Here is a 22,253-nt window from a genome sequence, read left to right as displayed (position 1 = left end):
AGCCATAACATTACGACCAGATAAAACGAATAACACTGATAATCTTGTTATCATGGAGTCTGTCTGTGGCTGGGATATATTAGGCAGCAAATTAACATTTCGTCCTCAAAGTTGAAGCAGGAAAAATGGGCAAGTGTAAGGATCTGAGCGAAGTTGACAAGGGCCGAATTATGATGGCTAGACAAGTGGGTCAGATTATCTCCAAAACTGCAGCTCTTGTGGGATGTTCCCAGTATGCACAATGGTCAGTACCATCAAAAGCGGTCCAAAAGTGAACATGGTCATGGGTGGCCAAGGCTCATTGATGCACAATACAAAAATCAATACACACAAACCTTTTATACCATTAATGCATGCGGTAATGCAGAACACAAAAAAACAGTTCTGCCAGATATATCCTTATAATGGTTTAAAATTTGTTTTTACAAATAAACACATGCATTATCAAGGCTTTACAAAGTGTTTTTCAAGCATACACATACCTTTACAATTGATATAACTTTATAGTGACAGTGTGCCCATTTTTGTCTCCAGTATTTCTGAAGGCAGTTTTGCACGAATATTTGGCTTTAGCCTGGCACTACTCTTACTCTCACTAATACAACTAAACTTACTAAAAAATTTAAAAAGATCACTCCTGAATTTAACACCAACAAAAACATAAATGAAAGGGTTCAAACAGCAGTGAATGAATGCAATGCTTTGTGTTATTTTATATGCAATATCTATGTTTTGGGAAGTTGCACAGTCTGAAACAGTAGTGTTTGCAGCATCCAAGACCCTAACTATAAGTATACTGTTGTATGGTAATTGAGATAAGACAAACACTGATAAAATAGCAAAAATTACTTTTAAAGCTTTGTGTTTTTGAAAACTTCTAGCATGTATAAGTGTAGGAATGATCAGAGCATAAGAGAATATCATCACCAGGAGTGGCATACAAAATGCCATTGTCACTTTTAAAGCTATAACTATTACCTTTAATGTTTTACTTACTTCTATGGGATAAGACATTGTACAGAACTTGAATGATAACCCTTCCTTTACAGTGCTGAAGAGTATTTCTGGAAGACTTAAAACAACTGCAAATATCCAAACAGAAAGAGAAACAAGCTTGCTAAGAATTATGCTCCTGGTTCTGTATCTTTGTGCTTTAGTAGCCTGGACAATGGCAATATATCTGTCCACACTTATACAAGCAAGCAACAGCATGCCACTATATACAGTTATTGTGTACATGCTATTTACAATTTTACAGGGAATAGTATAAAATATCCACTCATGTGAGGCAGAAATTGCCCAAAATGGCAGAGTCATCAGAAAAAGTATGTCTGCAATAGCAAGATTGATCAGATAGGTGTCTGTCATTGTTTTTAACCTTTTGTACGTTAGATATACAATGACGATCAAACCATTCCCAAAGAGCCCAAGAAAAAATACACTCCAGTAAATTGGTGGAAGAACATATGCTGCAAATTTTCTAACGCTGCTTTTTTCACAGTATGAACCGGTATCAATGAAGTAGTCAGGTGTACTCAACATATAGAGGTCTTCATTTGCATCTCCTGTGAAGCTTTGGGATTCCTAAAAGTAGAAACAACGAATATAAATAATAAAAAGAGCAACAGCAAAACTGTAAAGACATGATTATTCTTTACTAATGGAGCTCTAATATTTACCTCTGATTAAATGGTTCACTATTTTGTACAATTAAAGCAAACTGCAAGTATCAAATGTTCTCTACGTTACGTGTTTTGAAAACAGTCAATTGGTTTGTATGTGTTTTCTTGTTTTTTTAAATAGTCATCCCTTTTTTTCCAAAATAGCTCTAGTTTCGCCTTAAGTATAGAATATGTGATTGATTAAACTAACTTGTTCACCAAGAAGACTGTGGTATCTATTATCTTTCATACACAAGAAAATAAAATTGTGCAATACACTTAGCTAATATAGTCAGACAATGACCATTTTTTGCCAAATGTTGCAAAATAATATCTTTCAGTTCAAAATAATATCTTTCAGTTCAAAATAATATCTTTTAGTTTAACCCCTTAAGGACAATGTGCGGTCCCTAAACCCATTGAAAACAATGCATTTTGAGCTTGTACATGTAAGGGCTTTGTCATTAAGGGGTTAAATGAACATCTTAAGATATATACAAACCCACCCAAATATTGTGGGTAAAATGTTGACACTATTTTGCAAAGATAGCAATCAGGAAAGATTATAGTTATATATTTCAAGCTTATTCAACTGCTTTTTTGTCATAAACATCCAACACATTATAAGTTTCAGTCTGTTGTAGAAATACATACCAGGCTAGTTTCTAGACTTTAAAAGTGTAACTCCCATAGTTAAATGATAAATTAGATTTTTTATTATTTTGTGTTATTCATTCGTTAATTCGTTCTTTTACTAGCAAAATTATTTTAATAACAACATGCATTGTATATCAATTATATATACTCAAAATTACACATACTGTCTCAGCGGAGAATACATTGGAATCCTGTAATTAACCAATTATTGAGTTAATCAGAACAATATATTTTAAAAAAAGATTATTATATCTATAACTTGAAAAATGTTAAACCAGTATAGTGATTTAGTTATTCACAATTTGGAATGTTCTACCCTTCAGTTAAATTACTATATTAACGCCAGTTTAAGTAGCACCAGATAAAATGTAAGATATATAACTTGTTTTTTATCCTTCTTTCAATTAAATATACATGTAATATTATTTTAAGTTTGTTTCCTATATGTTTGACTATTTAATAACCATTAAAAAACAAAGACTACAAGTCTGTGTGAAATGTAGTACTAGTAAAAAAGTAAAATGTACTCACCATGATTTGATTTAATATGGTTCAATTATCTTGTATTTTATTCAGAAGTATGTATCTAAGGCTGTATATTATGTTTGCTTCAAACAGGCTAAACAAAAAAAACAAAAAAGAAATCAATGTTTTGAATGTAATGAATCAAAATATAGATTATTCCACAGGCATGCATGCTGTAGGCGTTCTCAATTGTGCCTCTACCCATTTGACCTAAAGACTGATTACTGAATAGGCGAATGTCTTCGAACTGTGTTCCATCATTTACACATCAGTCTTCCAACATCCAAGTAGTTTTCTGCTACAAGCATTTTTCAAGGGACATGTGATAAGGTCATGGAGTAATTCTAGACAATCTTCCAGTATTTTATTCTTCTTTCTGTAGCCAATTTTATCATGGAGCTATTTGTTCCATAGTAGCCCTGTAACTTTTTTGGCTTAGCGTCTTTATAAGCAGTTGTTTTCTAACTTGGTACATTTTAGACGCAATTAACAAATGTATTCACAATTAAAGTAGTGTTAATAATTACATTGATTCCATCATTTATCAACATTCTGTTAATTATAAACATAAATTTAAATGGTGCAATGTAAAATCATGTTATTTCTTCAGAAATTCCTTTTCCTTTAAGTAAAAAAGGAAACACCTGTTGTCAGAAACATAAAACAACACATAGGTTGCTGTTGTCATAAACATATATCATAGCATACAAACTGCAACACCAGATGTCCTCAACTACATAAATCTTAAACCTAGCAAAGAGTTTGACATGTGGGCTTAAAAACCACGCTTAATAAAATACATATGCAATTTGCCTTACCCTTTTAGGTTATGGGCTGTGGTGAAAGATGCAAGCAGTTTCTGCCAAGGTTCCAAAACGTTAAGCATAATGTTTTTACTGCAGATATACAAGGTGATCTGTCACTCCCCTTCGTCAAACTCTGTTGTGCAGAGGAAGTATATCAGCAAGTAACATGTGAACAAATGTTTGAGTGCAGAATACATATATAAAACTGAACTGTAGAACAATAAACTATCATTAATCGGAGCACATATCCACACCCACACTTGAATTCTGTGATTGGGAGTAAAATCAATCCAAATGGTGAATTCTTTTTTGTGATAGTAAAACATTTCCAGCAACAATATTAAATCCATATATAATCTGTTATGACTTGGATTTTAAGCCCATGCAACTCTCCTATGCTTCTATTCCACAAAGTGGACTGATGTAGTCACATAGTTACCTAAAGGTAAATAAGTCTTGCATCAATATATCCAGACAATGTGAAAAGTTCTAACTATAGTTAGATTGAAATATGATATATGTGTAGTATACGTTTACAATACATTTGGGAATATGGCATTACATTTTTTAAAATTATTAAAGGTAGTGTACTACCATCAGTGCCTGGCTCAATACGTAGTGATGGGAGTTATGCTCTAAAGTAGTTCTTAAATCCCATAACTTTATACTGAGCCAGACATTACATTATATGAATGTATATGGCACCAGCAGACTCCGTAGCGCAGTTACATTCAGTCAAATTAAAATTAAAAAAGAGGGTGCTGCTCTTGCGAGATTACAATCTAGTTGACAGTGGAACAGCGTAACTTCTATCACTTGAGTTGCTTCTGCATTGAGATACTACTTTTGAAGTAGGCTATTTTAAGTAGGAGTTAAAAAAACAGGAGTTGAAAAGAGGGGTTACATAAGGTAATGTTATTTATACTGTTACATATTTATTGGACTTTGTTGAACTATAGTTCTGTACTTTTAACTGTTTATTTTTGACGGGTGTTCTTGTTTAACTGTTATTTTGTAGATTTCTCATTTATTTCTTTTTACCTATACTTGATTGTGTGTATGGTTATGAGAGTTAGCAAGATTAATGATCTGACCAGGGCCGGCCCAAGACTTAATGCCGCCTGGGGCGAAGTTTAAAATGAAGCCCCCCTCCCTGCAGATGCCGGGGGGGCGGCATTTTAAACTTCGCCGACGCCAGTATCTACCCTCCCTCCCTATTATCTACCCTATCCCCCCCCCCCCTTTGTACTTACCTTTAGACAGTCCTGCGCCGAGTCTCCCTGCCTGCCACAGTGCCGGCTTGTAATGCTGAGCGCATTTCAAGCCGGCACCGAGACCGAGCTAGAGGGCTCGCAGAGGAGAGAGAGGGGTGCCGAGAAGGTAAGCGAAAACCACTCGGCGCCCTTCTCTCTCCTCTGCTTCAAAAACAAGGGCTTGGGGCGGCAAAGTGCCGCCCCTTCAAAAGTGCTGCCTGGGGCAATTGCCCCACTCGGCTCCATTGTAGGGCCGGCCCTGGATCTGACTCAATGCACATCTTGCCTCATGTCTGCATGCCTGGATGAATCCATCCAGGGTCCATACCTCTGTGGCAGGTGTGAGCAAGTGGCTTCTCTGAAAGCTCATATTGGAGATCTGGAGAAGCAAATTGCAACTTTGAGACAGATAGACAATCTTGAAAGGAGTCTACTGCTCACTGAGCAGAGTGTAGTGGGGGCAGGTAGTGAAGAGGGAGGAGATAAGTCAGCTGGAGAACAGGCATGTAGCTGGGTAACAGTTACATGAGGGGGAGGGAAGAGGAAAGGTTTAGCTAGTCCTGACCTTGTGCAGCCAGATTTGCCCGCTTGAGTGAAGATGTTGGGTGCATCAGCTCAGGAGTAGCTGCACTGGAGGAAGCTGTTCCTTCTTACAGCCGAGGGAACAGCCCCTCTAGTATGGGTGGGGTTGAGAGTGTAAGAAAGGCTAGACAGGTTGTGGTGGTAGGGGACTCTATTATTAAGACAGTAGATAGGGTAATCTGTTTGCTGTCTCCCGGGTGCTCGGGTCCGGCATGTTGCTGACAGAGTGGATGGATTATTGGGAGGGGCTGGGGAAGACCCAGCTGTCATGGTCCATATCGGAACCAATGACAAAGTCAGTGGAAAATGTAAGGTCCAAAAGAATGATTTCAGGGAGTTAGGAGGTAAACTGAAGAAAAGGACCTCCAAGGCAGTATTTTCTGAAATATTACCTGTGCCAACAGTAGAAAGGCAGCTCAAGGAGATCAAGGAGGTCAATGCGTGGCTAAAGTCATGGTGTACAAAGGAGGGTTTTGGCTTTCTAGAGCACTGGGCTGATTTTGCGCTTGGGTACAATCTTTATAGCGGTGATGGATTGCACCTAAACGGAAGAGGGTCTGCTGTGCTGGGGGAGAGGATGGCTAGAAGGTTGGAGTGGTTTTAACTAGTGGTAGGGGGGAAGGGACACAGAGATCTTCAGATCAGAACAAGGGGGGTGGAGATGGCACACGGCAGGGAGCCCTCAGGGTGGGCAGACGTAGTTATGCAAGCCGAGTCAGAACCAGAAAGACATCAATCAATGTCAAATCTGAACCCAAGGAATGAAATCAAAAGCAAGCTGGTTTACAACAGGTTAATCAGAATGCTGTTAGCAGGAAAATAAGGCCAGGCAGTAGGCAGATAAACTGTAATGCAAAGGCCTGGAATGGTGGAATGACAAGGTATTTGAGGCAAGTATTTGAGGAGGAGGGCTGCACCCAGGTAAGCAGATGCAGTTGGTCAGATCATTAGTATATAGGTTAATGTTTGTTCTTAATGGATGAACTCTAGAGAATGCAACAGACATGCAGGGTCCGGGCTGACAGGGCGGAATCCTGACATTAGTACTGCAGGGTTACAGAATGAACCTCTGTTGAACCAAGCCTCTTCTTTCAAATTAGGGACATAAAGAGCTACGTCTGGGACCTGGGATTTACATCTTAATCCATACCCTCTGGAGCATGCTGCTACCACTCTCGATGGGGTAATTGCACCATTCTCCTCTGTGGATCTACTAATGCTTCCATTGAACATTTAAGAGTGCCAGTGAGTGGTGTGGGCCCAGTTGCTTTGCACTGACATCACCCTTTATTATTCCCCCCTTAACACAAGACAGAGCTATCTGCATGTGGTTCCTAGCCATCAGAACTGCAGGACTAGACAACAACCTTAAACATTATAATAACTCCAACAGGATACTGTATTTTGTAATTTTGGTAAGCCAAGTAGAATATAAACTACTAAAAGGAATATTGGCAGACAGATACATTAGAGGTATGTCCAGAGTTGGGGCGCAATGACATAAAGGGAAAGAAAAATCAAAATAGTGTGATAAAGTAAATCATAAAACTGCAAGTGTAAAGGTGTAAGTACCACTCACACATTAAATAGAAGTGTCAAGCCGATCTGATGATTCTTATAAATGCTTCTTTTATTCTTAAAATTCTAAAAACCGCAATGGTGATAATACCTCTGAAAACACAAAAAAACGAATTGCACTTACAATTGGGTTAAGCACAAAAGGCAGTAACCCTGAAGACCAGTTCAGATGTCCCTTGGTCCTCACAGAGTCCACAGCTTGGTCCTATATAAAGGTAAGTTAAAAGTATAAAAAGATTGATAGATAACTGTTCTCTCGACGCGTTTCGCTCTTGGCTTCCTCAGGAGAAAACTTTGTATGTGTCCGTGGAGTGTTGCTGGCTTTTCTTCTGCAGACGTCTACACGCTGCCCGGACAACACACCGGGAGTCAGAAGCACCGGTAAGTTTTTTTGGGGTTTTTTTTGGGGGGGGGGTGTTAAATGGGTGACATAATGCTGAATGCCTCGACATTGTTTAAGCAATTGTAGATGATTGTAGATCACTTTCTAAGCTTGTTTAATGAAATGACCATTTTTCCGTGACGTGCCTGACCCGTCAATGGAGGTTAAGGGGTTAAAAGATACTCTGGGGGCCATAACTAATGTTTTAGGATCCGATGATCAAGCGGGTTTAAGCAGAAAGCTGTTGTTAACCAAATTGCATGATGAAATTAAAAGCTTTTCTGCTTGTAAGTCCCAAGGAGGAGATGGAATCCCTATCGAATCTTATACATGTTTTTGGGAACTTTTACAGGACAATCTTTTTAATATTTTTATAGAAGCTTTTAATGCCCAGGAGTTACCCTCTTCCTGGAGAAGAGGCATCATTACCCTTATTTTTAAGAAGGGTGATAGATCAAATTTAGAAAACTGGATGCCTATCACCCTAACGATTAAATTACGGCCAAGATTTTAGCTAACCGAACAAAAGCTGTAATAGAAAAGGTTATTCACCCAGATCAGATGGTATCCCAGGGCGCGCTACTTGGGAACACCTCAATGTAATATGTGATACGATCTGGTATTGGAAAGTCCGTAAACAAAAACTGCCCATTTTATTTCTTGATTTTAAAAAAGCTTTTGATCGTGTATCCCATGAATATGGTTTTAAAGAAAATGGCATTCCCAGGTGATTTTATTCAGTGTATTAATGTTTTATATAAGTTGTCTTTTAGCAAAGTTTAATCAATGGCTTTTTAACTCAGAAAGTCTCTCTTAAATCTGGGGTGAAGCAGGGATGTCCGCTTTCCCCCCTTCTTTTTGTCTGTGCCATTGAACCCCTTTAAGCCCTTCTACAAAAGGATACGTTTATCCGGGGTGTCCCCATCCTGGGGGGGCAGGGGTACAGGTGAAGGCTCTGGGCTATATGGATGACGGTAGTATTTATTGCACAACCCCAGAGTCGTTGAAAAGAGGACTGTTTGTGACTGTTTTACTATTGGTGATTTGGATGGCAGTCAGACACCTGCTGTCCAGACCCATAAAAATTCTGGGAGTGGTTTTTGATTACACAAATAATGGCGAGAGATCATGTGATATTGTTTTAGAAAAATTAAATGGCAAAATAGAATTATGGCAAACCCGAAAGCTGACAATGGAAGGGAAAATTGTAATCATCAAGGCAATACTCTTGCCAATAATGATGTATTTAGGAGTGGTATTTCCCCCTTCTGACTTGTACGCAAAGAATCATGTGCATTATGCGTGTTTGTTTTATGTTTTCTGGAACTCCAGAAGTGAGAAACTAAAAAGGGAGAAAGCGTACAAACAAAACGTGAATGGTGGTAAGGGGATGCCTGATGTGAAACGTATTTTATATATAAAGTTTTTTACTATGTGTTTTAAAAACCTTTCCAAAGAATGTACCTTTGCTTGTTTTTTTACGCTATGCGGCTGGTCTTATTTTTAGGAAATATAAATTTTACTTGCTGTCTCTTAACTCTCCTGTGCTTTTAAATCCGCCAAAGCAGTATGTAATTTTAAGGAAAGCAATACAATTTTATCACCTCCAAGATTTTAGCCTGGATATTTTGTCAAATCCAAAGAAGTTGACTGCTGCTATATTATCAAAGGAACAAATTTAACAAGTGGCACAATACTCTCTCATAGAGTCTAGAAGAGTTTGGCACCACTTTGGCACCACTTTCTAGACAACTCTCAGAGATTTTACATGGCAGGTAATGTACAAATGTTTGCCTACTGGGCAATTTCAGCACAGGAGAGGTCTTGGTGCCACCGCTAAAAGTCACAGATATCAGTATACTAGGGCTGCAACAACTAATCGATAAAATCGATAATGAAAATCGTTGCCAACGAATTTCATTATCGATTAGTTGAATCGATTTTTATCAATTATAAAATGAGGGTTTTTTCAGAGCAAATGCTCTGAAAAATACCCGTTTTATAATCCGTTTAGTGTCTGACTCACAGCTGCAGCTCCTGCTTCCAGTTCCTCCCTGCAGTCACTGCCGATTGCCTCCCCACTTCTTTCTTCCAGTCCCTCCCTGCAGTCACTGCCGATTGGCTGCAAGGAGGGACAGTGAGAAGGGGCGGGGCCAATCGGCAGTGACTGCTGGGAGGGACAGGGAGAAAGAAAGCGGCGGGTCAAAGTGTCGATTGGCCCCGCCAATTTTCTTATACTGTCTACATGGCTCAAGAACTCATCTAACTGGTGAGTATAAAATGTATATTTGGGCTGCTGAAAGTTAGGGGCAGTTATAGTTAGTGGGGTGTTTAGGGTTAATTTAGGGGCAGTTATAGTTAGTGGGGTGTTTAGGGTTAATTTAGGGGCAGTTATAGTTAGTGGGGTGTTTAGGGTTAATTGTGGTTGATGGGGTCTACAGGATTAATTTAGGGGCAGTTGTGGTTGATGGGGTCTTCAGGGTTAACTTAGGGGCAGTTGTGGTTGATGGGGTGTTTAGGGTTAATTTAGGGACGGCTATAGTTAATGGGGTGTTTAGGGTTAATTTAGGGGCAGTTGTGGTTGATGGGGTGTTTAGGGTTAATTTAGGGGCAGTTATGGTTAATGGGGTCTTCTCTTCAGGGTTAATTTAATGATGAGGACTGAGGGTTAATTTAATTAATTTAATAAAGTTAACTTAAGGTGCAGTTTGAGGTAAAGTGGGGCAAACTGAGGGGAATCTAAATCCTAGGGCAGTGAAGATTAACCCTGTATTTATTTATAAAAGTATTGTGAACGAGTCTGCAAACCTATGAGTGCACTATGGCATATAAGGGGGGTATACGGCATACCTTGGGAGAACGGAGTGACATATCAGGGGGTATATATATGGCATATAGGGTATATATTGCATATAGGGTATTTAAGGCATATGTGGGGAGGGCAGTGTGGCATGTCTGGGGTATGTGGCATATGTGGGAGGCAGTGTGGCAAGCCTGGGCTCAAATGTGCATAACTGGGGGGTTGGAAATAAAAACAAGAAATGCATTTTTATCAAAGTTTTTTTTATTCTGCGGTTTGTTTTTTACATTCTATGTTACTTTATTAAATTATTTTAAATAAATTAAAAATTTACATTTTTTTATCCGATTAATCGATTAATCGAAAAAATAATCGGCCAACTAATCGATTATGAAAATAATCGTTAGTTGCAGCCCTACAGTGTACCCAAGATGAGACAGTGTTGCATATATTTTGGAACTGCTTTTATGCACAGGACATATGGGAAAAGTCAGGCCCACTTTTAAAATAGATTTGTGGCCTTCAATTTTTAAGTTATACAGTTGTTTTATTTGGCCTTTTTACCTGTCCCACAGCTGACCAGTCGCATGTTTTATGGATTATGATAAATTGTGTAAAAGAAGCAATTTGGAAGGCGAGGAATATTTTATTGCTTAATAAAGAATGTATAGACCCTTCCATTTGTCCTAAGATGGCTTTAAGTTTTATGTACACGCACTTTTTAAAGGATTGTAAAGGCATGGGTTCAATGAACACAAAGACTTAGGTGCCTTAATATGTGGAACATTTTACTTGGAATGGACTGAATGTCCCAAAGACTAGTATTATGTATCTATTGTAATTTTATATAAAATGTGTTAATTCATTTTATCATTTTAAATGTTCCATTATATCCTTTAACCTGTTTTAAAGTATTTATTTATTGATTGTACTGTTGCATATAGTTAATAAAATTTGCAGCTAAAGATCTGTTTTCCTGTTCTGATTTCCTGTGTATGACCTTGGCTATGTTCTCAATCCTGATTTGTGTACCAAACTTGCCTATCTTCCAAGCCGTGTGGCCTGCCAGAGGGCTTCCAAGCCATTGGGCCTGCCACTCTGGTTTCCCCTGTCCTCGCTACAGTTCCCCTGTCCTCACTACAGTTCCCCTGCCAGTGGGCTTCCTGCCGTCTGCCCTGCCGGATCTGTTTTCCTGTTCTGATTTCCTGTGTATGATCTTGGCTACGTTCTCGATCCTGATTCGTGTCCCAGACCTCGGCGTGTCCCAGACTTACCTATCTTCCCAGCAGTGTGCCCTGCCTGAGGGCTTCCAAGCTGTCTGCCCTGCCACTCTGGTTTCCCCTGTCCTCGCTACAGTTCCCCTGCCAGTGGGCTTCCTGCCGTCTGCCCTGCCAGTGGGTCTCCAGTTCCAGGCCTGTCCGGCAAGACTACTACATCCATGTGTTACGATTAACTGAATCATGTTTAAGCTTTTATCCACTGTATAGTCCTGTTCAGTCCTATTCATCAATACAATCTATTCTTGTATATCAGCCTGGTGTGAGACTATTATCTCTTGTCTGTACTTACCTGTCTATCAATATGCATCTCGGAGTACAGACAGAGCCTCAGCTATCCCCTGCTCCTACCCAACCCGCTTGTGGTTTTCATTCACTCTCTTACAGTCTCTCACACTATAATTTTTGTTCACTCTCTCCCAGTATCTAGATATAAATTTCTCCTCATCGGGGGAGAGGACGTTACTGTAAGCGCTGCCATATTGTCCTCAGGTGAGTTGCAGACAAAGAAAGAAGATACTAGATTAAGGATTGAAGATAGAAGAGAGAACAGAAACACACAAATTTCGTACAAAAATTCAGAGCTTTTTGCTTAGTGTCATATGTTAATTAGTTTGATATAGAGAAATGGTATTGAACCACACCTTGTACTCACAGTTATTCCTTAGATTCTTTAGTGCAAGGGAAGATGCAATAATATTTGGCAACAAAAAAAAAATAAAAAGGATCAGAAGTTGCTGGAAACTTTTGGTACACTGCAAGCTGCCACAGAGAAATCAGCTTTGGGAAATCCAACTCCTTGGAGAAAACGTGGATAAGATGTGTTCAGTAGTTTTACACATTAACAGTGAAACTTGATACAGGTGTTGAATGTTTTTATAGAGCAATGTGACCTGTTCAGGGCCGGACTGGGAATGAAAAGCAGCCCTGGAAACATTTGGAGACCAGCCCCATATAGTTTAGCTCGCGGTCGAGCTCTTATACCCACACGCACCCCTTATACATACCCGAGTCACACTATGTGCCATACAAATAACTATAAAACATTCTTTTTATCACATTATTTGTATTAAAATACCAGAAAGCAAAAGTGTTAAAAGGCCCTAATAAATTAAATACATTAGACATAATGATGAATTTTGATGAAAAAGTTTCATTTTATTCTGTGGAACAAAGCAGTGATCACATTATTGTTAATGATATTCTTGTAAGAAACTTGTATTTCTTTATTTATTCATGTAAACTATTTTTTCATATTTAAGAAAAGCTGTGATTGAGAAAAATATATTTTTTGTTTTTTATTTCTTTTATTTGCCAACCTGCCCCCCCAGTTATCCACATCTGCCCCCAGGTTTGCCACTCTGCCCCCAGAAATGCCTTATACACCCCTTATATGCCACTCAGCCTTCCTGATATGCCTTATACCCTCCTATATGCCACTCTTCCCCTTGATATGCCTTTTAACCTCCTATATGCCACTCTGCCCCATGATATGCCTTTTAACCCCCTTTATAGCTCAGCGGCTGTTTTTAAGGGTTGTCTCCCGCGACCGGCCCACGGAGCGACCAGCCCACCGGGAAATTTCCCAGTATCCCGGTGGGCCAGTCCGGCCCTGGACCTGTTTAATGAGTTCTTAACCCCTTAAGGACAATGGGCGGTCGCTAAACCCATTGAAAACAATTTTGAGCATTTGAGCCCGTACATGTACAGGCTTTGTCATTAAGGGGTTAAAGGTATAGGACTGAAATAGCATATGATTATGACAGTTAGTTTCCATCCAATCTGTGACCTTGTTTTCAAGGCTTCATACAAATTGCCAAATTTACCAAAAACAACTCTACTACATAGGCTATATCTACTGGTCCTATTTTAGTTATGCAATCAAAGAAAAAAATGAAGTTTGACACAATCCTTCTACAGTAAACCCATCATGCAAACCATGTACTTTCAGATACTTAATGATCATTTCCTTATCGTGGTTTCCATTAATATTTCAACTGCTGTTGTAAGACTTGTCTGTAGTTGGCCTTAAGTCTTTCCTGCTACCTTTTTACTGTACTAGTACTACGGTGGCCATTTTCCAATCTTTTAGAACTCACCCTGTCACTATATTGAACAGTTAAATCATTCTGACACTTCTAAGGTATTTTAATAATCTTAAGTGTATCCCATCAGGTCCAATGGATTTGGTTGTTTTTACTTCGGAGAGGTCAAGTAGAACTTCTTCCTTTGTATACATGCATGCTCTACGTGTAACCCTTTTTTTTTTCTTTATAACTGACGTTTCTTTTTTATTTTTACCTTCCCCTGTAAAAACTGAACATAGGTATTTACTGTATTTAGGCAGTTTGCTAGATCTTTATCCTCAATTATATAACTCACTTCATTTGTCTTTAACCCAATTATTCCTTGTTTACTTCTCACTTATATCTTATAGTGGCAACAAAACACAGGTGAACCCCTTGGGATTAACAGCATTTATGTATAAATTTGACAAGATGAAATATGGTATGATCTTCATCTAGGTTACAATAATGAACAAACACAATCTGTTTTAACTGATAACACACAAATTATTGTATTGTTCTTGTCCATATTGAATACAGGCTAATCACCTCAACAAAAGCTAATTGGGGGTCAGAAGTTAGCAAACTTGCGGTCCGATCAATGAAATATATTGGAAGTGTGTTTTAGAGCTACTTTTGACATAAAAAAAACACTCTCAAACTAGTTTGCTAGCCTCAGGAAGCATATGGTGATGTGAACCATTCCTCACAAAAAATTAAAATGAGGTAAAGGAGGTAAAAAAGAAGCCTAGAGTAACAGCCTTGAATGAATAATTTCATCTCTGCTCATGAGTCTACCATATGCAAAACACTGAACAGGCATGGTGTCCATGGCAGGACACCACAGATGATAGCCACTGTTATCAAAAACATTGCTGCACACCTGAAGTTTGCCAAAAAGCACCTTGATACTTCACATTGCCAAAGGGCAAAATGTTTTGTGCACTGATGAAACTAAGGTTGTTTTTTTGGGGGAAGAACATGGAGCACAATGTATGGTGTAAAAAGGGGATCACATACAAACATGAAAACATCATCCCAATGATGAAGTACAGAGAAGTAGGCATCATGACTTGGGGCTGCTTTGCTGCTTTAGGGCCTGGACAGCATGTCATCATCGAGGGGACAATTAATTCCCCAATTTATCAAAGTACCTGATAATGTCAGGATGGCTGTCCGCCAGCTGAAGCTCAGTAGAAGCTGGGTGATGCAGCAGGACAATGACCCTAAACATCAAGGTAAATCTACTACAGAATGGCTTTAAAAAAAAAAAACAAGAAAATTGGCCCAGTCAGAGCCCAGACCTTAACCTATACTGTGGAATGACTCCAAAAGAGCCGGTCACACCAGTCATCCTAAGGCTATGGATGAGCTTAAGCAGTTTTGTATAGAAGAATGGTCTTACATTCCTCCTGAATGTTGTGCAGGTCTGATCTGCAGTTACCGGAAGAGCTTATTTGAGGCTATTGCTGCCAAAGGAGGTTCGACCAGTTAAATCCAAGGGTTCACTTACTTCTCCTACCAGCACTTTGAAGGTTTGATGGGTGTATTCAATAAAAACATGAAAGATTATTAGTGTTTGTGTGCTATTAGCTTAAGCACATTGTGCTTGTCTATACTTGTGACTTAGATGTAGATCAGTTCATATTTTTATAAGTAATGCAGAAAACCAGGTAATTACAATGGGGCCATTTACTTTTTCTTGCCACTGTATGTTTAAAAAATAATTTCATCAGATTTTATCAGAAATGTTCTCTGTGTGTATTTTTAAGCAACCCATTTTGCCTCCATACGCTTAGCTTTATATTTGCTGTCATTTTCTTCATTCAGAGTCTGCTTGTAGTTCCTAAGCAATACCCACTTTTCCTTCAATATATGTGCCACATTTGCGGAGTACCACAGTGTCTTTTTTCCTTTAGTCTCGCTAATAATGCAATGCTCTGCAGTGTCTAGCAAAACATCCTAAATAATCTGTCTTGGACTCCATCTAAAGATGCCCAGACAATAAAGGACTCACTTACATATGTTTCCATTTTAGAGAAATCGTCTAAAACCTTCATTTTTGTGTTGTGCATTACAACCTCTGCTCTAATATTGAACCACCCCAATTGATGATCACTGATACTCTACTTCAGTGACATTCATAACACAAATATTACTAAATGCATGCAAATGAAAATATTTTTTAGTAAATGCTGTGGATGATTTTATTAATAAAGAGAGAGCAAATCACAAAGCTGAAAAACGCAACAGTAACTAAACTAAAGTTACATTTTCATTAAACATGCAACACAGAAGGATTTTTTGGGCACTGGAACTGCTTTCTTTTTCTATTGCACTGATCCAATTTCAAAGGAATTGTGGGAAGATGCTTCCAGGCTTGATCATTCAAATCAGCTCTACAACGATTAATAGAATTGTATTAGGTACATAATGCATTTGTGAATCAAAGGCTTTAAACAACATGTTCTGTAAAATCTAATCTGTAAAGGTCTATTGTAATTTTGAGCCCAGCCATCTGATTCCAACTAATTATATTTATAGAGATGTTTCTGTCCCTAATTTATTTCTGCTGTAATGTAATAAACCTATTTCAAAATCATATTTAGTTTTGACCACACTAGGCACATACCTAGGGGCTGCCAAGATAACTCAACCACTGCCCCACCAATGTCTGCATAGAAGTCCTTGTGTGGGGAATTATTTCAATATCTCAAATATAAGCAATTTGAATAATTGATAAACATTAAGTCTATCTAACCTGTAGTGGAGTCCTTCTTCTGAAAGCCAGAGTCAGCTGCAAAAATGAAAAATTGTTGCGTGAGAAACACATTAGTTCACTCAGAGAATAAAAATACACACATTACATGGTCTTCTGATATCAAATCTTTCTTGCATTGCTAGATTTTTTAATAAGAAAATATTTAAAAAATCTAAAAAGAAGCCTTATTTTACTTACAAGAGTAAGTGAATGTGCCACCTGTCAGGACCTCCACATCATTAAATCTGCAAATGATAATAATGCATTAGTGTAAATATAAATCATGCCCATCTTGTATTACTTAGATGTAAAGAAGCAATTGTAATTATACGTATTGTTATTTAACATTAATATCTATGTGCACTTACTTGATGTCTTCTCCCTCCAAGAGTTTTTTGTAGGTAGAAATTTCCACATCCAAAGCTTGCTTTATGTCCAGCAACTCCTGATAGTTCACAATTATCTTGTGGAGCTCAACCTTTGCAGACTCAATGGCTGCTTCATAGCTGGTAATCTGTGCCTGATACTCAGCCACTGACACACTGGACCGAGCTACAACCTCAGCCAGGTTACTTTCAAGTGCGTAATTCTAGTTTCATAAAAATGAAATAAAAAAAATAGCATAAATGTAAACTTTTTATATCGAATATGTTCTGCATCATTTGCATTGCAATTGAAGCCCTGTTCTTAAACATAAAGTTTTCAAAACAAACTAGAGTAGTCACAAAATAACGAAAATCCATTCTAAAATCATACATAAGATACATAAAACATAATAATTATTATGGTAATGTGAATGTGTAAAAACATATTCTAAACTGCAGATTCACTTAGCATCTCTTCAACACAGTAGGTGCCACTGCTGAACAATGACCCAAATTATCTTTAGCTACATCCCCTGATTACAATAATACCCCACATACAAAGAGATTCACATCTATCATTTGCATTTTACCCTATATTATAATGTTTGTAATACTATTTGTTTAAGGGGTTTGGGGGTACTTATTTGCTTCATATTGGGGCATTTTGTTTCCACAAAAATCATTTTTTATTTTTTTTATCTTTATTATTTTTCTTTAGTAGTTGGATTAACTTTGTTTGGTGCAATGTGGGTGATCAGACAGCAGAGGGAGCCATCTGAGATACAAATGATCACTCCTTTCCTCCTAGACCTACTAGTGGAAGTAAGCCTTGATACGTACTGGAAGGGAATGCCAGATCATGTGATCCTATTATTATTATCATTCCTATTCCAGCGCTGATCTGATCTCTAATATAGCAGCAGGGAGATGTAAAAAAGTCAGGTCCTACAGGTATGTCCTAAGATGCATTGTTCCACCTTTTTTTGTTGATGTATCTGTAGGTCTATAAGGGCTACATTAGTTTCTATTTATTCTTAAAAGCCTTATATGTATTATGCCATACTACAAAAAGGACAGCTATCCACTTCAGAGCATATCTATAATGGTTCTCCTTTTTCACAACTTGGAATTTAAGGACTCTTAAAGAACATGTAAAATCTAAAATATATAGATGTCTAGTGGAGATATATATATATGTATATAGCTTCAAGTAACTCACCACTGAAATAAGGGACTGTAATTCTGTATTTAATGACTGTAGCTCTTTCTTTGTGTTGCTGATTTCTGTTTTTACTGTGACAACAACTTCTGAGTTCTTTGCTGTTTCACTGTTTATTTCTTCAATCTGTTTTGAACAATAAAAACATTTTTAAAATTTTTGTTAACATAACATGGTCAACATGAATTCAGTTGTTTCACACAAATATCTCCAACATTAAACATGACTTAGGTTAGTATAAAGTTAGTATGATCCATTCGTAAAATTATCACCGTTTGTAACTTATATTTACAGTAAATTACCTCCAAATTGATTACCTTAGTTCTGAAATAGGCCTCTGCATCTTCTTTGTGTTGCTGCACAGATTTTTCATATTCACCTCTTAGTTTATTCAGTGCTGTGGTGAGGTCAAATGATTTAACTGCATCCACTTCGATGAGAGACACTGAAGTATCAACTGTAGTTCCCAGCTTACTTTGAAGAGCAGATAGTTCCTGTGCATAAATATGTTTTTAAATGTCTTGTATGAATTTGAAATGCATGCGTCAAGTTTGACTTTATTCCATTACCTTGAAAGGTTGCATAGGCCAAGCTGTCTCAGTGGCGAATAAAAATGGTGCAATAAGGTGTGTGATTATATTGTTTATAATAATTAATAACATAGTGGACTGTGGAATGTGCCACCTTGGAAGTAGCCAAAAAAGTAAGTGCTCCGTTTTTAACTAGAGACAGCCTTCAACTAAATTTTAAACTTGATTCAAGTAATAGAAACCAGGGGACTAAAGTAGATATAGGCAAGCATAAAAATAAGGGAAAATAAAGTGCCTCCAGAACATGACAGAATATCACTTTATATTAGATAAGTCGGCATTTTTGTTATGATGATCTCATGGGCATTTCAGCCTAAAGGTTTAACAAATATTTATATGCCGCCAATGTATGCCTATATTTATCCATAAACTTATATAGTTGTAAAACAATAGAATGTGGTATATCTTATGCATATTACTGAAGGTTTTGCCAGAAGTCTGTAAAAATATTATTTATGGCAATGAATATTAAGTGCAAGTACATATAACTTCATGGCATGTCTCATTTAGGCACTTTATGTCAATTAACTATTAAGATAATAAATGCTATTCTTTATAATTCTCGTAAATTAAAAAAAATATTTATACCTCTTCATGTGTCTTCTTTACAAATTCTAGGTCATCAAGTGCAGCTGTAAACCTTTGTTCTAGAGTGGAGCGCAAATCAGAAGCAGCTTCAATATCCTGTCATAAAAAAATTGTTGCTGTTTTTCAATACTGAAGATTTCACTTTTTCCAAGAAATGTAACTTTATCATCTTAGCATTCCTTTTTAATAGATTGTATATTTTTGCAGCTAAATGTTTTTTTTTTAAAAAAGAAGGCAGAAATATTTTTATAAATGTATGCATCAAACCATGTTGAGAAATATAAGATTAACAATTCTTTAAACTCTTCTTTGAAGATACTTTTCTAAATTCTGGTGTTATGTTGTACTGGTAGAGAATTTTAAAAATCATGAAAAACTGTTTGTCCTGAGTATTTTGTTGATTACAGTTGCTGCATTGTGACTAAGTTATTATGGTAGGCACCCAACATTTACTTTTATGGATATCTTAATTTGGTTTGCTTTGTTCAACAATAATTCTACAAACAAATTAACTACTTGTGCTGAACACCAACAATAATAAAACAGCAATATTGAGAGTCGATCATTCAATAAGTTTTAAGAATTATCATTAGGACAGCACCACTTTATGTACAAGCCAAAGGACATTTTGGTTTTAGAGGGTGTGATTAGAGTCAGGGCTAATGAACAGGGTTCTATAGAACAGGGCTCTACGTTACTGATAACTATTTAATTCACTGAAGACAACTAGAAAAAAAGACTAAATCATTTTATTTACACATTTTAATTTATAAACATGCTCTCAGAAATGTTTTTGTGACATTTAAACCTGTAAAACATTGTTCTACCTCCAAAACCACAAAACATTTTAGGCTACTAGAAAATAGGAATAGCAGGAGAGGAAAGTTAGTGGGATAAGGTACTTGAAGGGTATAATCCCTCTTAAAGGTAGGTAATATTGTTCCTTACATGGTAGAGAACATTGAAATGCTTTACGGATGTAAAAAAAAAGTGACTTATGAAATGGTTACATAACAGATATTTCTTATGGGTGCGGTATATGAGTTTTACAAATAGTCAATGGCTCTACAGTTGCTACTACTACAATGTTTTTACAAAATGAAATGGTAATAGGATCAGCAACTGGTAAGATTTAACTGATAAAAATAGAAGATTTTACCCTTTTCATTGCTGCAATATCAGTTTCCAGCTGGTATTTCACTCCCAATTCCAATTCATATCTAAAAAGAAAGAAAGTTACAAAAGAAACAAACGTGTCCACTAGAATCATTTTCAAGGAATGCTGTGAATTATGCATGTCATGTTTTAGGCCACCTGTTATAAAACTACAAATTTTCAAATGATGGTTATCCAAAAAGATATTATATCCAAAATAATATTATATATATACAGTGTTTTCGTTTTCCAAATAATATTCTAAAATATAAATTCATATTAAAACGTTTTATAACTCACTTGGTCTTAAGTTCTTCTGCAGCACCTCTAATGTTGTCTAGTTCAATCTCATATCGAACATTTTCCAAGGTTAAAGTTTCAACTGTATTTCTCAGATCTGTAATCTGAAGCTCTATGTTGACTGGGCCAGAAGGATCTAAAGAGGAAACTGAAGTGCCCCCTGTGAGTAGGTTCAACTGAGTCTGAAGCGTCTGATTTTCCAGTTGAAGCTGCTTTACTTTCTCCACATAAGCGTAAAAACGCTCATTCAACCCTGCTAAAGTCTGTTTCTCTGTGGCTCTAGAAACCAACTGAGGAGCTACTCTTGGAGCTCCCAAATTTAGAGTAGAGCTAAGACCACCAGCAGTCAAAGAGCGTCCCAAAGAAAATGCTGCGCTTCCTCCTAAACCTCCTCCTAAGCCTCCTCCTAATCCCCCTCCTAATCCCCCTCCTAAACCATAACCACCTCCAACACCTAGCCCAAGGCTGCCAAATCCTGCACCACCAGCACCTAAACCTAGGCCTGCTCCCCCTCCAATTCCTGCACCAAAACCTCCACTAGAAAATCCAAACCCCCCTCCTCCTCCTAGGCTCAAACGGGATAAACCAGCAGAAAGTCCTGCTGCAGAAGATCCTCCATGAGCAAGTGAGTAGCTAGCCTTTTGAGAGGAAGAAGCAGCCCAGCCGAGAGAACTTGCTCCAGAGACTGACATGATTGCACCAAAATGAGCCTGATGAATAAAGAAATAGTTTGACCAGCTCTTTGTTGTGCTATAGATGTGAAAGCATAGAACTCAAATGATGAAGGTTTTTATATGATTTCTTATCACCCCATCACTTGACGCATCATCTGCAATGCCTGGGGACAGCGTCTTATTCTTTCTGTAGAGTAATGAAGATTTCCAGCGTCTGCCCTACAGCAAAACATCAGAAACAGAAGACATTTAAAATATCTGTCAGGATGCAAATATTTACTGGTTTAAGAAGCATAGCCACAAGGCATTTTAGACAGGCCATGAGAATGGAGAGTTTGGCAAACTATTTCATATACACAGCTGCTTGTAAGAAATGTGAGAGTACATCTGATGTGTATTGTGTATTCATATTATACATAGACATATAAACTGGTTTCAAAGTTCAATAGTATTTCAAAAGTGAAATATATTAAAACTATTGTTAACTTTTGCTTATAACCAGATAATTGATACGAACCATTTCACAATTGTGTCCCTGAGAGGGACTGGGTCCATACAGACGACTAATGACCTAGAGCGCCCAATGATGATATGCAGGAGTTATTGCGCAGTAGTTGACTTGGACAGGGCCTGGTTCAGGGCGACTGCACTCTCCAGGATGTTGAGCACCTAGGGTTGTGCGGTCACCTACCAGGGCCCTGACATAGCAGCGGATGTTGTCCAGAACAAAACAAAGTGATATCCTGCAGGCACCCTGGAGCAGGCATGAGACAAAGTTCAACAGAGAAATGTGCAGGATGCTGCAGGCTGGGAGTAGGGAGGCTAAGCAGAGTAACAGCAGAAACATAGCAAGCAAGGGTGACAGAGCAAGGAACAGGGAAACCGAGCAAGAAACATAGCCAGACAAGACATACATGGTACAGGACACAATAGAGGGCAGGGAAACAAGGCAAGGAACACAAGGGATGGAGTGAGGAGCCGAGATCCTCAGATGCTTCTCCTTAAAGTAGAGGC

At 37.8% G+C, this 22,253-nt stretch overlaps 2 protein-coding genes across 2 annotated transcripts; both read right to left on the bottom strand.

Annotated features, from left to right (window-relative positions):
* Nucleotides 1-295: 295 nt before the first annotated feature.
* Nucleotides 296-2,921, bottom strand: CCR9 (C-C motif chemokine receptor 9). Its single transcript, XM_053467167.1, has 2 exons — nucleotides 2,850-2,921; nucleotides 296-1,584 (listed from the first exon to the last, which is right to left on the bottom strand). Exons 1-2 carry the CDS (start codon nucleotides 2,850-2,852, stop codon nucleotides 502-504), a joined length of 1,086 nt encoding a protein of 361 aa, XP_053323142.1. The 5' UTR covers nucleotides 2,853-2,921; the 3' UTR covers nucleotides 296-501.
* Nucleotides 2,922-15,768: 12,847 nt separating this feature from the next.
* On the bottom strand, nucleotides 15,769-21,325 carry LOC128496464 (thread biopolymer filament subunit gamma-like). Its single transcript, XM_053466100.1, has 9 exons — nucleotides 20,566-21,325; nucleotides 20,270-20,330; nucleotides 19,111-19,206; nucleotides 18,250-18,426; nucleotides 17,933-18,058; nucleotides 16,717-16,937; nucleotides 16,547-16,593; nucleotides 16,349-16,384; nucleotides 15,769-15,986 (listed from the first exon to the last, which is right to left on the bottom strand). Exons 1-9 carry the CDS (start codon nucleotides 21,255-21,257, stop codon nucleotides 15,976-15,978), a joined length of 1,467 nt encoding a protein of 488 aa, XP_053322075.1. The 5' UTR covers nucleotides 21,258-21,325; the 3' UTR covers nucleotides 15,769-15,975.
* Between the last annotated feature and the right edge of the window lie 928 nt (nucleotides 21,326-22,253).

The sequence above is a fragment of the Spea bombifrons genome, chromosome 5, assembly GCF_027358695.1.
Source record: "Spea bombifrons isolate aSpeBom1 chromosome 5, aSpeBom1.2.pri, whole genome shotgun sequence".
In the NCBI taxonomy this organism is placed as follows: domain Eukaryota; kingdom Metazoa; phylum Chordata; class Amphibia; order Anura; family Pelobatidae; genus Spea; species Spea bombifrons.
This window is presented reverse-complemented; position numbering and strand designations above follow the sequence as displayed.